Below are 13035 nucleotides of genomic sequence, written 5' to 3' on the forward strand. Positions count from 1 at the left end.
GATTGGAGGTACATTAAGCGCTGCATTCAAATTCTGTGCCTTTGTAGTGGAAATCCCTAGCTATAGCAGCTCCGCTAACGTGAAACCTGGGGAAGTGCGAAGCAGTGATGCACCGGTGTTTCTGTTATGTTATTCTTGTGATATTCTTGCACAAGTGAGGAGGAATCGAGGTGGTTTCGCCATCTCTTGCGCTGCGGTTGTACCAGACTGGCATTTCGGAAGCGATTTCAACGAGTTTCTGCTAATTAATGCGCTTAATGCTTGATTATTCCTGTCGTATAAATTATTCTGAATCATGTTAGTTTTTTTACCTGGTTTTGATCAATTCTGCACTTGTTTTGACCCTGTTTTGAGATCTTGTTTTTGCGCGTGACGACGAAGACATAACATCAGATTAGACGCCGACATCCCGGGCCCCTGGGCACTTATGTAAAATAGGTCAACCAACAATTATCATTTCCGCCATCGTGCGTTACGAGAGATTAATCAAACCTAGAGCGCTCTGACTTCGTCAATTGACGCATAAGTTTCATTTTATGCATTCTTTCAACAGCTGCAGATGAAAAAAAGCACACTATGTGATCTAGAATACTGTGTTCCAAGGAAAGGGCAGATGGCTGCTGCACTCGACCAGTGCATCGGTACAGGGCAGAGAAATCAAACGCACGGCAGTAGAACACATTCTCAATAAATTTGGCTATAAATACCCCATGAGACTGCGCAGTCGTTTCATATCCAACTTATTTATTGCTCTTAATTTGTTGTTTCTATAAAGATGCTAATATTCAACAAAATACTTACGACTTGCACAACGCCGTCTTGCTCGCGTATTCTAACAGAGGATTGGTGATGTGTGTCGTGGTACAGGCTCTCTTGGATAGAAGATGTGTCTACCTGTGAAAGAAATTGTGTTTGGGGGCAATCATTCGTAACCAGCAGAGTACATAAATTTGTGCTTTGATAAAATGCATTTGGGTCTAGCAAGTGTTCTTTTTAGAAAATATGTCTGCTAGCGCCATGTATCTACTAATTATATATATTACATAAAGATATTCTAGAATAATGCAGCTTTCTGCATTATGCAGACTAAAGGCGCGAGAATGCCTACGTTGTTTGGCCGCAGCTGGCTCTGTAAAGTCAAAATCCGGTGGCATGAAGTAATGCAAGTGAACGCACTGACAAAGGAAATACCCTTGACTGACAAATATCGCGAAGTGTTCGAGCCTGGTTACGAAGCAATAACAGGTTTCAAGACAAGCATTGTTGTTAAAGAGAACGCTTATACTGTATTCTGTAAGGCGCGACCGGTGCCGTACGCACTGCGCAAACAAGTCGAGCAGGAACTGGCCAACTTATAAAAAGCTGGAGTCATATACCGGGTGCGCCACAGTACTTGAGCGACCCCTCTAGTGATTGTTCCAAAGAAAAAAAAAACAGCAAGGAGCTTCGGCTATGTGGTGATTACCGTGTCACGGTAAACCGTGCAATTAAGGTTGACCAGTACCCGCTACCTCTCCCAGAGGACATATTTGCAACATTACACGGCGGTGCCGTATTTTCTGTTCTGGATTTGTCCAAGGCGTACTTGCAGCTCCAATTGCACGAGCGAGCGCAAGAACTGCTTACTGTGAATACACACTTGGGCCTGTTCAGGTTCCGATGCTTGCCATACGGCGTAGCCTGCGCGCCGGCAGTGTTTCAAGCCGTGATGGACCAAATCCTACACGGGCTGTCTGGCACGGCCTGTTACTTAGATGACGTCATGATCGCAGGCGAAGATCGAAAGCAGTGCTATGACAGGTTGGAGCAGGTGCTCGTACGCCTACGAAAACATGGCATAAGGGTCAACACTGATAAGTGCAAGTTGTTTCAACAACGAATAAGATAACTGGTCTATGAAGTTGACAAAAATGGCTTGCATCCCACTGCGGTAAAGTAGCAGCCACAAAGCATGCGCCAAAACCGGACAATGTGACTCAGCTGAAAGCCGTTTTGGGCTTGATAAATTTCTACTTAAAATTTTTGCCTAACTTAGCTACGGTTCTAGAACCCCTGCATGACTTGTTGCGCAGAGAAACAGCGTGGCATTAGTCGCGTCAATGTGATGATGCATTTAGGACTTGTAAAGAAATGCTGACAAATGACAATGTTCTCGAGTTGTACGATGTCAAAAAAGAAATACAGCTAACGTGTGGCGCGTCCGAATATGCTCTTGGTACTGTTTTGTCGCATGTCGTGAATGGAAAAGACAAACCAATTGCATTTGCGTCGCGGTCAATATCATCCGCTGTACGTAATTACGGCCAGATCGAAAAAGAACCTTTGATCATTGTGTTTGGGGTGAAAAGATTTCACAACTACCTGTATGGTCGAGCTTTCAATGTGTTAACAGACCACCAACCTCTAACCATGCTCTTCTACCCAAAAAGGAAAGCCAGTGCTGTGGCCACTGCTATGGTACACCGATGGTTCGCTTTCCTAGCTGACTACAGCTATAAGATAGCCCACAAGCCCGGTACGGCAATTGGTCACGCAGATGCTTTATCTAGACCGCCATTGCCAGAGATAGCAGAGAAAACTGAAGAAATTTTTTTTTTCAACTCTGGACAATCTTCCTCTGATAGCAAAGGACATCGAGCGTGAAACAACACGTGAAAAACTACTAACGGTAATTCGCGACAGATATGGCATGGCTGGCCGAAAACTGTTTCTCAGGAATTGCAACCTTTTTGGGTTCGACGTTCTGAACTTTCTGTTGAAGCTGGTTGCGTTGTTTGGACGAATAGAGTAATCATTCCGAAATGTTTGTAGAATTTTGTACAAAACTTGCTGCACGAACAGCACCTGGGAATAGTAAAGATGAAAATGGTTGCAAGGTCAATGATCTGATAGCCACGAATTGATCTCTGAAGCGCTTGAGGAAACGGTGTGAAAGTGCCGCATTTGTCAAAGTGAGCAAACTGCTGCGCAGCCAGCGCCTCTGACTCCCTGGAAAACATGTGAACACCCATTGGAAAGGGTGCATCTTGATTTTGCAGAGAAAGAAAGGAAAATGTCCCTTTCAGCAGTTGATGTTTATAGTAAGTGGTTGGAAGTTAATATGTGTAACACGACGACGGCCGCTATGGCAGTTGCAGTGGTTAGATCGCTGTATGCTGCACATCGTCTGCCTTAAGAAGTGGTAACAGATAACGGGCCGCAATTCCGTGCCGAGGAGTTCCAAAGTTTTCTGAAAGCGCACGGTGTAAAGCACACATTCACGCCTCCATACCACCCGCAATCTAACGGGGTGGCGGAGCGTGCTGTACAGACTACAAAGACGTCACTGTTCAAGCAGTTGCTGGAGGACAGAAAAAGGCAGTAGCAGAACCCTGCAGCACAGAATTGACAACTTTCTTTTGTGCTATCGAACAACGCCGCACACATTCACCGGAAAGACTACGGCCGAATTGTTTTTGAGAAGGTAGTTGGGGACACGATTTACCCTGCTGAGACCGAAGCTGACAACTTCTATGACTGAGAAAACAGAAAGGGTGAAACGGTCAGCAGATAAGCGTGGAGCGAAGCCGCGGTATATTGTAGTTGGTGACCGTGTGCTGGTTCGTTCGATGCGAGGCGAGTCAGTGAAGTGGCTTCCTGGAAAAGGTATGCGAGTGAAGTCTCCAACTACGTATTTGGTTGCTATTGCAAACAAAGTGCGTTTTGTACATGCAGATAATTCGCGACATTTCGTGCTTGACGACGATAACCAAGATAACAGGGAAATGTTCCTGCGACACGCGTCCGAGGTCTCCTTTCCTCCGCTGCCTGTTGTTCTGCCAGAGCCTCGAGTTGAACCACGGCCGTCAGACCAGGGGGCAACCGATAATGAACAGATTCCGTTGGGGTTACGACCATTTTTGATCTAGTAGGGAAGGAAGTGTTGTGTCGCTACCTGGAATACGACAAGTGTGTTTACTGCTGTTGGATGATGAAGTGATAGTGACATCACCATGTTGTTACACATGCGCGAGTGTATCATGGGCTGTATATATTCTTGTTCATGTATGTTACTATTGTCAATAGTTGCTTTATGCTGCAGTATGCAGCACGGACAATAAAGCCGTTTCTTGAAGCCTGTGCCTCCATCTTCAGATACAACAGCTTCCTACTGTGGTAATTTATAATGAGGCAGCCAAATCGCGAGTCCATTGTTTAAATACCAGCCTTGTTGACGAAGAGTAGTTAGCCGCTTGCTACCTGTACTGGCAAGCTTGCAGGAAAACTTGATGTCATACTTCGATTATTATAGTTCGTATGGTCTTAGTATGGTTGCGTGAGTTGTAACCAGAATATGTATATATTTTAATAAACATGCCGCCTAAAAATATCTCACACTTACCATGTCGAGTTCGTTCCCTTGGTCACTGGCTGTAATGAATTGAAGTTCATCCGCCAGTACGGAGCTCCTCTCAAGATTCAGTATTATCTTGTCATTGATATGGAGGACTAAGCTCGACGTAGCAGCCCGTCTTTGCAGTAGGGTAGGATAGACAAAAAATTCTTCTGTTTCATGTAAGAAATGCAAGCGAAATGGCACGTAATCAAGCAATGATTTCATTGGAGAATCGTGTTAAAACAAAAACGCTGAACGTCATGATCGGATACACTATCACAAAACCTGTTTTTATTGATAACCATTCCGAAGAACTATTATATACCATGATCATCATCATTGATCACTTATTCGTACTGCAGAAGGAAAGACAGCTGCTGGAGTTTCCCAATAACCTTAACAGAATACGTTGCGGGCCTAGTTGGTTTAACTTACATGTTATACACGCGTACACCTTAGTCTGAGACAGTGAAGTAGACGCAAGAGAAGCGCTAACTAATAACTAATGCGCTCCATCAGTAAAGTCCATATCGTGCTTAAATTGTCCACAGCCCCATCACTCTATCTCATCCCAAGTTTACTGTGTTTTGTTTCCCCTACCAACCTTCTGTTGCCCTTAGTGAGCATAAACTACCTGTGCTATGCATTGCTCCACTTGCGAATTGCAATTTCCATTCATAATCTGAACTAGAAGATGAGCTGTTAGCGTCCCTTTCTAATCCACATGGTAGTTTCTTTAACTCCTAGTAGAAGCAGTTACATGGCACAGAAATACGACGCCAATTATGAACCAAGTAATATTGAAGAAAAAATTATAACTCATCCGTTAAAAAGCACGAACACGAAAAATTGCTTGTTAAAAAGAGCGTTTTCAAAGACGCCCCTTCACGTTCTCAACGTCTCCCCCAATTATACGGTACCATCAACATATTTAACCTTATTACGTGTGGCAGACAGCCAGTATTATATTGAACATTACAACACATCTGAGGAACTTCTTTCTTAATTGGTTACCAGAGCACTTACGATTACTGATTTCCTGTGTCGTCGCGATTTTGGCATGTAGCCCAGTATTCTGCGCGCACAAACTGACGCGCGCAGTGCTTCAGGAAAGGCGAGTGCTGAGAAAGTCATCACAGGTGTGGTGGTTCTCGCCCCGGTTAACGAACTTTCTGTACGGCTCAATCAATAGTGTGTATACCCTGCGGCTACACATTCGGTTGCTTTCCGTTACGGCAACTAACTAGCCTACTCGTCAAACATAATCCAAATCGGCCTCACCACGAGAACACTAATACGACGCCACAGGAACTAGCCAGTGGCTCGCTGGATGCAGCGTATAGGTTTTAAACATTATAAAAATCTTTACTCAACCATTCAAACACCAATCAGGTCAACTAACTTACATATCCAATTGTTACATCAAGCGATAAACCTTTGTGTTCATTTCATTGCAGGCAAATTCGAAGAGCAGTCAGCAAGGCGTGAACGATTTGATATCAATGCGAATATAGTTATATGATGACTTTTGAGTCGATAAATCAACTGTCATCTTAAACAAATAGTGCAGTATAAGTATGAATTCTCAGTAAGTCTCTCTGGTGACCAAGGTGATAATTACCTCCATAACAGGTGAGCAGAAATTGTAGAAACAAAATGACGGGAAGCATTCTTCTTTGGTTGCGAAACGCACATTTAGGGCAAGCTAACGTTTTATCCTAGCCATATGTTTCCCTAGAATATATACATTGCGGTCTTCCAGTGCATATGGCTTTCTTATAGGTTCATATGCCATGGAGTTGATAAGATCAACCTCAATCATGACTTCTGACTGACGTTGTAGGAGCAGGGCTGTTTTGTGTTGCCTGCATAAGGAAAGGGCAGTCAAATGCAGTCTACAGAAAATGAACGCGGCATTGAAACCAGAAGGTTCAACATTACTTGCCGGCAAAAGGTCACAGCGTTCTATTAAGTCATATGCTGCTGACCCCTTCTTGTGGGTCAGCAGCATTTGACAGAATAAAGCCATATGCGACTCACTTCTGACATTGCATCGGGCAGTACCAGATAAGACATGTTGCTTAATACACAAAGTGTGCGCGTGATTGATGCACATTTATGTAAAAATGCTCTTCCCACAGACGCTTGTAAAATTAATTTTAACGTGATAGCGTTAAGGGCCCCGTGTCACAGAAAATCCCGTGTCGGCGGCGTTGTCCATCAGAAAAAGTTATCCCGAACCACCCTGACCACACAGGCCCTCCGCGTGGCGCATAGGCGTTATTGAACTAATTCAATTTGACTAAGTAAAATAGGTGAGAAAATTCGTAAACTTCGACTGACAAACAACCTACAGACATGATAGTGTCGGATTGTAATTTGAATATACGAGAAAACATCCTGTTACGTGCAAACTCACACACAAACCCCTTTTTGCTTGCGATGAGTCATTGCTTGTAGCCTCTGCCTTACGGGGTATCAGTCATTGCTCTGACCTGCCCGGCCGCCAGTATCGGCCCACCATTGTTTTCTGTCGGCGGTACGCCACGAAGCAATCCCAGAATCCTAGCCATAGGTAACTGCGGTCTAAAAGAAAATTGAGCTGGGCAAGCCATGTAATCCGTAACCGGTGTATCATTAGAGTTACAGAATTGATGCCAAGGAAATGGAAGCACAGTCAATGATGGCAGAATATAAGGTGCGCTGATGACATGAGGTGGCCTGAAGGCTCAAGATGGATCCAGATGCTACGAGGCTATCGCGTTCCACATTTAAACGCGAAGCTTAAGTGACCTCAATGTTTTTGTTCTAGGCAATACAGTGTGCAATGCAACTCACGACTCACTTATGTCCGTTTCCTCTGATGAAGTTCGCATCTGTACACTCTATATTGTAAACTATCTTTTCGAATGGCTCCTAGTAGCCATGTAGCAGGAGTAGTTGATACTGTACGACTGTAGTGCTCCTTGGAAGGACACACGCTAGGTGCTTGAGAGGATAGTTCGATATTACCTTTCAGATGGAGCCCAATGCACAGTGCCGTTTATGTCACAATGGAAATAATAGCCAGTGCCGTTGGTGTCCCTAGCACAAGTGATAACAGCGGATGATGATGTATGGATATTTATGGTGCAAGGGGCAGTTATATCTGAAGAGGGCCAAAACACTATTAAGGGCGAAGCTCCTTAGGGTCGAGCCTTGTCCCTCGTCGCGCCGTCGAAGCCACCCTAGTGCTCGCCGCTTCCGCTACAGGCGCAGCTGTGCGCCCTTTCTCTTTCTCTCTCGTTCCCGACGCTCTCTCTCTCGTCCATAGCTAGGGGCGCTGCGATGCACAACGGCTATATAAGCGTTGTATATACTGTAGACATGTACAGTATATATATATATATATATATGGTAGTGACCACTCCTCGTGGTCTTCCCATAGTCGCATCGCAGCCTTGCTGCGATGACCCTTCGTTAACGGAAAGGGCGCACAGCAGAGAAACACCCTCGCTTATACCCATCGACTCCCCTCCTCGAGCGCAGCGCCGCCTCTTATTGGTCGCCTCCTCCCCCAACGGGCCTCTTCTCTTCTGCTGGTCACAAGACCTGCCCTACCCCGACGCGGCTCTCATACTCTCCTGGTCACGTGACTTGCGTTACACCGCCGGACAGAGAGACCGCGACGGCTCTACTTGGAACAGCTAGGCTGTTATATATATATATATATATATATATATATATATATATATATATATATATATAATTGTATATGTACGCCACGCTCCGTCTTCCGGTTCCGGCTTCCGGTTCCATTTCCTGCTCCGCTTCCGGACAACGCTTCCGGCGTTTCGCCTGCTCATCATCATTCACTTCGTGGATATGCGGTGCTTTTTTTTAAGGCTGTCAATTGGACATCACATTTTTAATGGTAATATGCAAGATGGCTGTAATTGGCAACAGTCGCTGTATAGGGGTGTAAAATATATGCGTAGTTGATAATTATGGCAATGACAGCCCGGTGACGTTTACTGTGAGCACAAAAGATAGCTTACGAAGTAATGAGCGACTTAAAACGTTGCAAGGGGTGAATGTTTAAGAATAGCGCTATTGAGTGACCATGGCCCTTGCACGCAGTTATCACAGTCTGTGATCACAGTCTGTGATAACTGCGGAGGCTAAATTTATAAAAAAGGCTGAGGTTTAACTCTTGTAAACCTAGTTATCACGAGTTAAAAGTCTGTTTGTCTTGGTTTCGCAAATACTATGCTCACAGTGTTTCATTATTGCACACTTCAGCGTTTCGTAAGCTTCTATATCGCGTGCTAATCTGGCCTTCCATTGCTCCGAAATTTGAGCTGCCAACTTTGCCTTTGCTTGAGATTTCGCAGTCTGCAGTCTAGCTATAACTACTGGGTGATTGGATTCAGCCTGTCGCTTGCGCTGAAGTGCGCGCACAACTTGCCCAGCCGGCGCGCCATCCACGGCGATACTGGGCGACCAAGCGCCGGCGAAGCAGCCGTTAAACCCTCCCCTAGTCACGGAGTAACGCAGCGGCGAGGCTCCGAGCGAGCACAACTGCGATGCCTCTCCGCAGCGGATAACCTGGCGTGATGTCACACCTCCCGCTCTTCCGCTTCGGCGGCTCAAAGTCATCGCGACGCCATGGACCTTACGAGACATGACGTATTACAGCTTTCGCTCTAACACGCATGCATAATGGAAATAGGTCGAGTGCAGATCACCCAGAAGCGGGGTTGTAAGCTGATATGCCGGGACATTCTTGCTTTACATATTAGGTAGTCGAGTGTCATTCGCTTAATCAATTTACTTCGCGTAACCACAAAAGCAAGAGATACAGACATGCAGGAACTGTCTATACAATATAGAAGATGGCCGAATATGCATATCACATGAAATGAGAATAACAAACGAGAGCATGAAATTTGTAGGTGAATAGAATATTACATAAGATATCAGAAAACAATTTAATGCGTGCTCGCTTGCCACGCTACCTTTATCAGAATAAATAACTGACGATAATAAGAGTAAGGTATGTCGGACCACAAAAAAAAAAAAAACAGCCCTCGTTCGACGAAAAGAAGCCGTATTTCGGTTGAGTGTACTTTGTCATTTCTGCCATCATTGTATATCTAATTATTCGCTTATCTGAGGGTTTTAGTTTCAGAAACGTAGAAGCACTGTGCACGTGAAGATCTTGCGGGATCAAAATGCGCATGCGCCGAACGTAGGGAGCCCCGTCGCGTCTCACGTATATGCACGTGAAATCTGCGCCATTGCGTTGCGCTCGCCACGTACGTGGCTGACTCTTCGGGCTACGAGGCAGAGAACGCAGCACAAGCTAGTAAGGACGCGCAGTTCGACAGGTGCGAGAATCGCGCGTTGGCACTGATTCGGGCTCGTGTTCAACGAACTTGGCTTGGCTAGCGTTCACATCGGCAGGCAGAGGGCGCCAGTAGACATGCGGAAGCACCGACTTCTACCTTTGCGATGCTTCCACCTACAGGCGGTTCCGTACGCGAAACTATAAGCGCCCCACTGATGCGGTGCGTAGCGCACGCAGAAGTGCAAAGTTTGCGTGCGCAGAAACTCTGCGCACGCAAACCGTGCCGCACCGCAGCAGCGCAGCACCGCTGAAGCAGTAGCCTATTCTTTCCATCATCCGCCCTGACAGCTGCGGCGCTGACCTCATTCTTGGCGCTGTGCCAACTTTTATCGTCCAGGTTCATAGACCCGCATCACGAAATTTCAAAGTGGAGGCATAAACACTCACACTTAATAACACCATTGCTGTCTCCAGGAAGACGAATGCCTGTTATGAGCGAGGACATAGTGCGGCTTCGACTGCTGACACCGCCTGAATCACATGTAAAGCTGCATCACCTTGCGGAGTGTATATGCTTCAGCGACATCGCGAGCTTGGTTTTTGGACCCAATTTTGCTCTACGCAGTTTCGTAGAATAAAGCCTATTTCACATTCTGCGACTGGAGCGAAAACAATTGGTATAGTCACACGCCCATTTCAGACGTTGAGATTTTAACATTCCCCTGGTCCGACGCCCAGGGTTGCTTGCTGCCACGTTTTGTGGCACACGTCGGAAAATTCTTCAAATGTAATGAAAAAGTCATGTGCGTTATGATACTATTATTACAATCAATGTAGTCGCATGAGTGGAAGACGAAGGAGTGTCAGCGGTGAAAACGAGAAAGATAACTTTTTTTTGCCCGTCTAAGGCTTGTCCAGCGGCCTGTTCAATAAACCCCGTTTCTTTCGTGTCGTTACAGTTTTGGTGGAGGTGCTTAATACTTGAACTAACGACGGATCCGGAGCCATTCATTCTTCGCCGGATTCGTCGCCTCGCTTGACTACCACCTTTGCCTGTTAACATGTCGAACGAAGGAGGCGCTCAGGGACCGATACCTGCCGCTACGGGATCAATGCCTGCTGGTACGTGGCGCTACTACCAAGAACCTCGGGTTTGCGCCGGGATAGCAGGTTAAGATGTACAAGAGTGGCTCAGGTATTACCAAGGAGTAAGCAATCCAACGACTGGGACACTGCCAACCAACTAACCAACGTTGTCTTCACATTCATTGGCACTGCCCCGATGTGGATTGAGAATCACGAAAAATTCGTTCATGAGCTAAAGGAGTGCTTCAGTGACTCGAACACAAAAAAGAACCGCGCAGAGCACGCCCTGGCACAGAGAGCACAGCTACCAGATGAGACTTGCACTACCTACATCGAGGATATCTTGAAAGTTAGCACGCAAGCCAACACAAGAATGTCCGAGGAAGATAAGGGAGGGCACCTGGTCAAGGGCATAGCTGAGGATGTATACAATTTTCTGATCGGCAAGGAGAGTCTCGATTCAGTGTCTGATGTCATGAAGCACTGCTGTACATTCGAGGCACTGGTACCTGCTGTGGTACATTGTGGTACGCTGGCATGAAGATTGCTTAATTCAAATAGCACAGATCGATGCCACTCGCCGTGCTCGCAGTTGCTCCGCATAAACGAGTTGACGTTTGCTCAGAAGACTGAAAGGTTCTGCCGATGATCAGCAAGTCAATTATCACGAACGAGCGCCGTACGTTAGTTCACGTTCAGGCTAAGCACTTAAGCATATTCGACTTCGCCAGGGATAACGCGTCCATTCCTGCGTCCCGAACCGAGCACAGAGATAAAACAGGGTCTGCGCAGCCTGTTCAATGGAAACCCTGTCAAGTATTAGCGTCAGAGGGCAAGATTATCGACAAACAAGTTCACGAAATGGTATAAAAAGGAGTAATCCAGAAATCACTCCGTCCGTGGGCTGCTCCGGTTATACTTGTGAAAAAGAAAGACGGCACTTGGAGATTTTGTGTCGACTACCGCCGTCTCAATTCCATTATCAAGAAAGATGTTTACCCTCTTCCAAGTATAGATGACTCATTGAATTGCCTTCATTCGGCGTCCTAATTTTCTTCTATATATAGATTTGCGATCGGGGTACTGGCAAATTCTAATGCACCCGGCGGACAAAGAAAAAACGGCCTTTATAGCGTCGGACGGCCTTTTTGAGTTCAACGTCATGCCGTTTGGGCTCTGCAGCGGAACCGCGATTTTCGAAAGACTTCGAAGCCTCAAATGGAATATTTTCACGTGTTACCCAGACGGCGTTGTCATCTTTGGAAGCACTTTTGAAGAGCGCAACAGGCGCCAGGAAGTCGTCTTAGATTGCATTGAACACGCCGGCGTTGCACTCAATTCAAATGAGTGCAATGTCTCTTCAGTGAGCCATAGGTGCTTGGCCATCTTGTAGACAAGGATGGAATCACACCTGACCAACAAAAGACCACAGCTGTTGAAATATTGTTACGTAAAACGACACAAGGCAGGACTATTTACACTGTATTTACACTACACAGACACAGTAGCCAAGATGGTGGACAGTCACCAGCACCCGACAGAACCGTCTTCTTTGTCGTCTGCCCCTGGCAGAATGTGTCTCTCGTAGCATTACCCCCGGCGGTAGAAGCGCCGTCTCGGCGCACTTCAAACATTGTCGTCAGAAGGAGGGTGGTATGCTTTCAGTCTGCTGACGTGAACTATGTCACTGGGAGCGATCGCAGGCGGCAAAGTCGGAGAGACGGGAACAATCTCGTAGGTGACGTCCGTGACCTGGCGGATGATTCGGTAAGGACCCGTGTACCGAGATAACAACTTCTCGGATAGGCCCACACGACGGAATGGACGCCACAGGAGAACTAAGGCACCGGGTGAGAAGCGAGCGTCATGATGCCGGCTGTCATAGAGGCGCTTTTGTGTCGCTTGCGAGGCCGACAGCCTAGAGCGGGCGATCTGACGCGCATGATCGGCACGAGCGATGGCATCACGTGCATATTCGCTAGGCGGTGCGGCAGCGGCCGGAAGTAGGGTGTCCATCAGTAACGTTGGTTCACGGCCAAAGAGCATATAAAAGGGTGAATAACCGGCGGTATCGTGACGCGATGAATTGTAGGCGAAGGTAACGTAAGGCAGCGCCAGGTCCCAGTCACGGTGGTCGGAGGAAACATACATTGAGAGCATGTCTGTGAGGGTGCGATTTAGGCGCTAGGTGAGGCCATTTGTTTGAGGATGGTAGGCGTTGGTCAACTTGTGCTGCGTTGAGGAG

The 13035-nt window shown here is 46.5% G+C and overlaps 1 protein-coding gene across 1 annotated transcript in view; it reads right to left on the reverse strand.

Annotated features, from left to right (window-relative positions):
* LOC119445418 (venom metalloproteinase antarease-like TtrivMP_A) overlaps positions 1-6087 on the reverse strand; it is a 429115-nt gene extending 423028 nt beyond the window's left edge. The window contains exons 1-3 of the mRNA XM_049663280.1: positions 5997-6087; positions 4382-4545; positions 802-894 (exon numbers count right to left, since the gene is read on the reverse strand). Coding sequence (XP_049519237.1) covers positions 802-894; positions 4382-4545; positions 5997-6045 — 306 coding nt within the window. The 5' untranslated portion in view covers positions 6046-6087. The remainder of the gene's footprint in view (positions 1-801; positions 895-4381; positions 4546-5996) is intronic.
* Positions 6088-13035: the final 6948 nt, after the last annotated feature.

Source organism: Dermacentor silvarum, chromosome 3 (assembly GCF_013339745.2).
Source record: "Dermacentor silvarum isolate Dsil-2018 chromosome 3, BIME_Dsil_1.4, whole genome shotgun sequence".
Taxonomy (NCBI): domain Eukaryota; kingdom Metazoa; phylum Arthropoda; class Arachnida; order Ixodida; family Ixodidae; genus Dermacentor; species Dermacentor silvarum.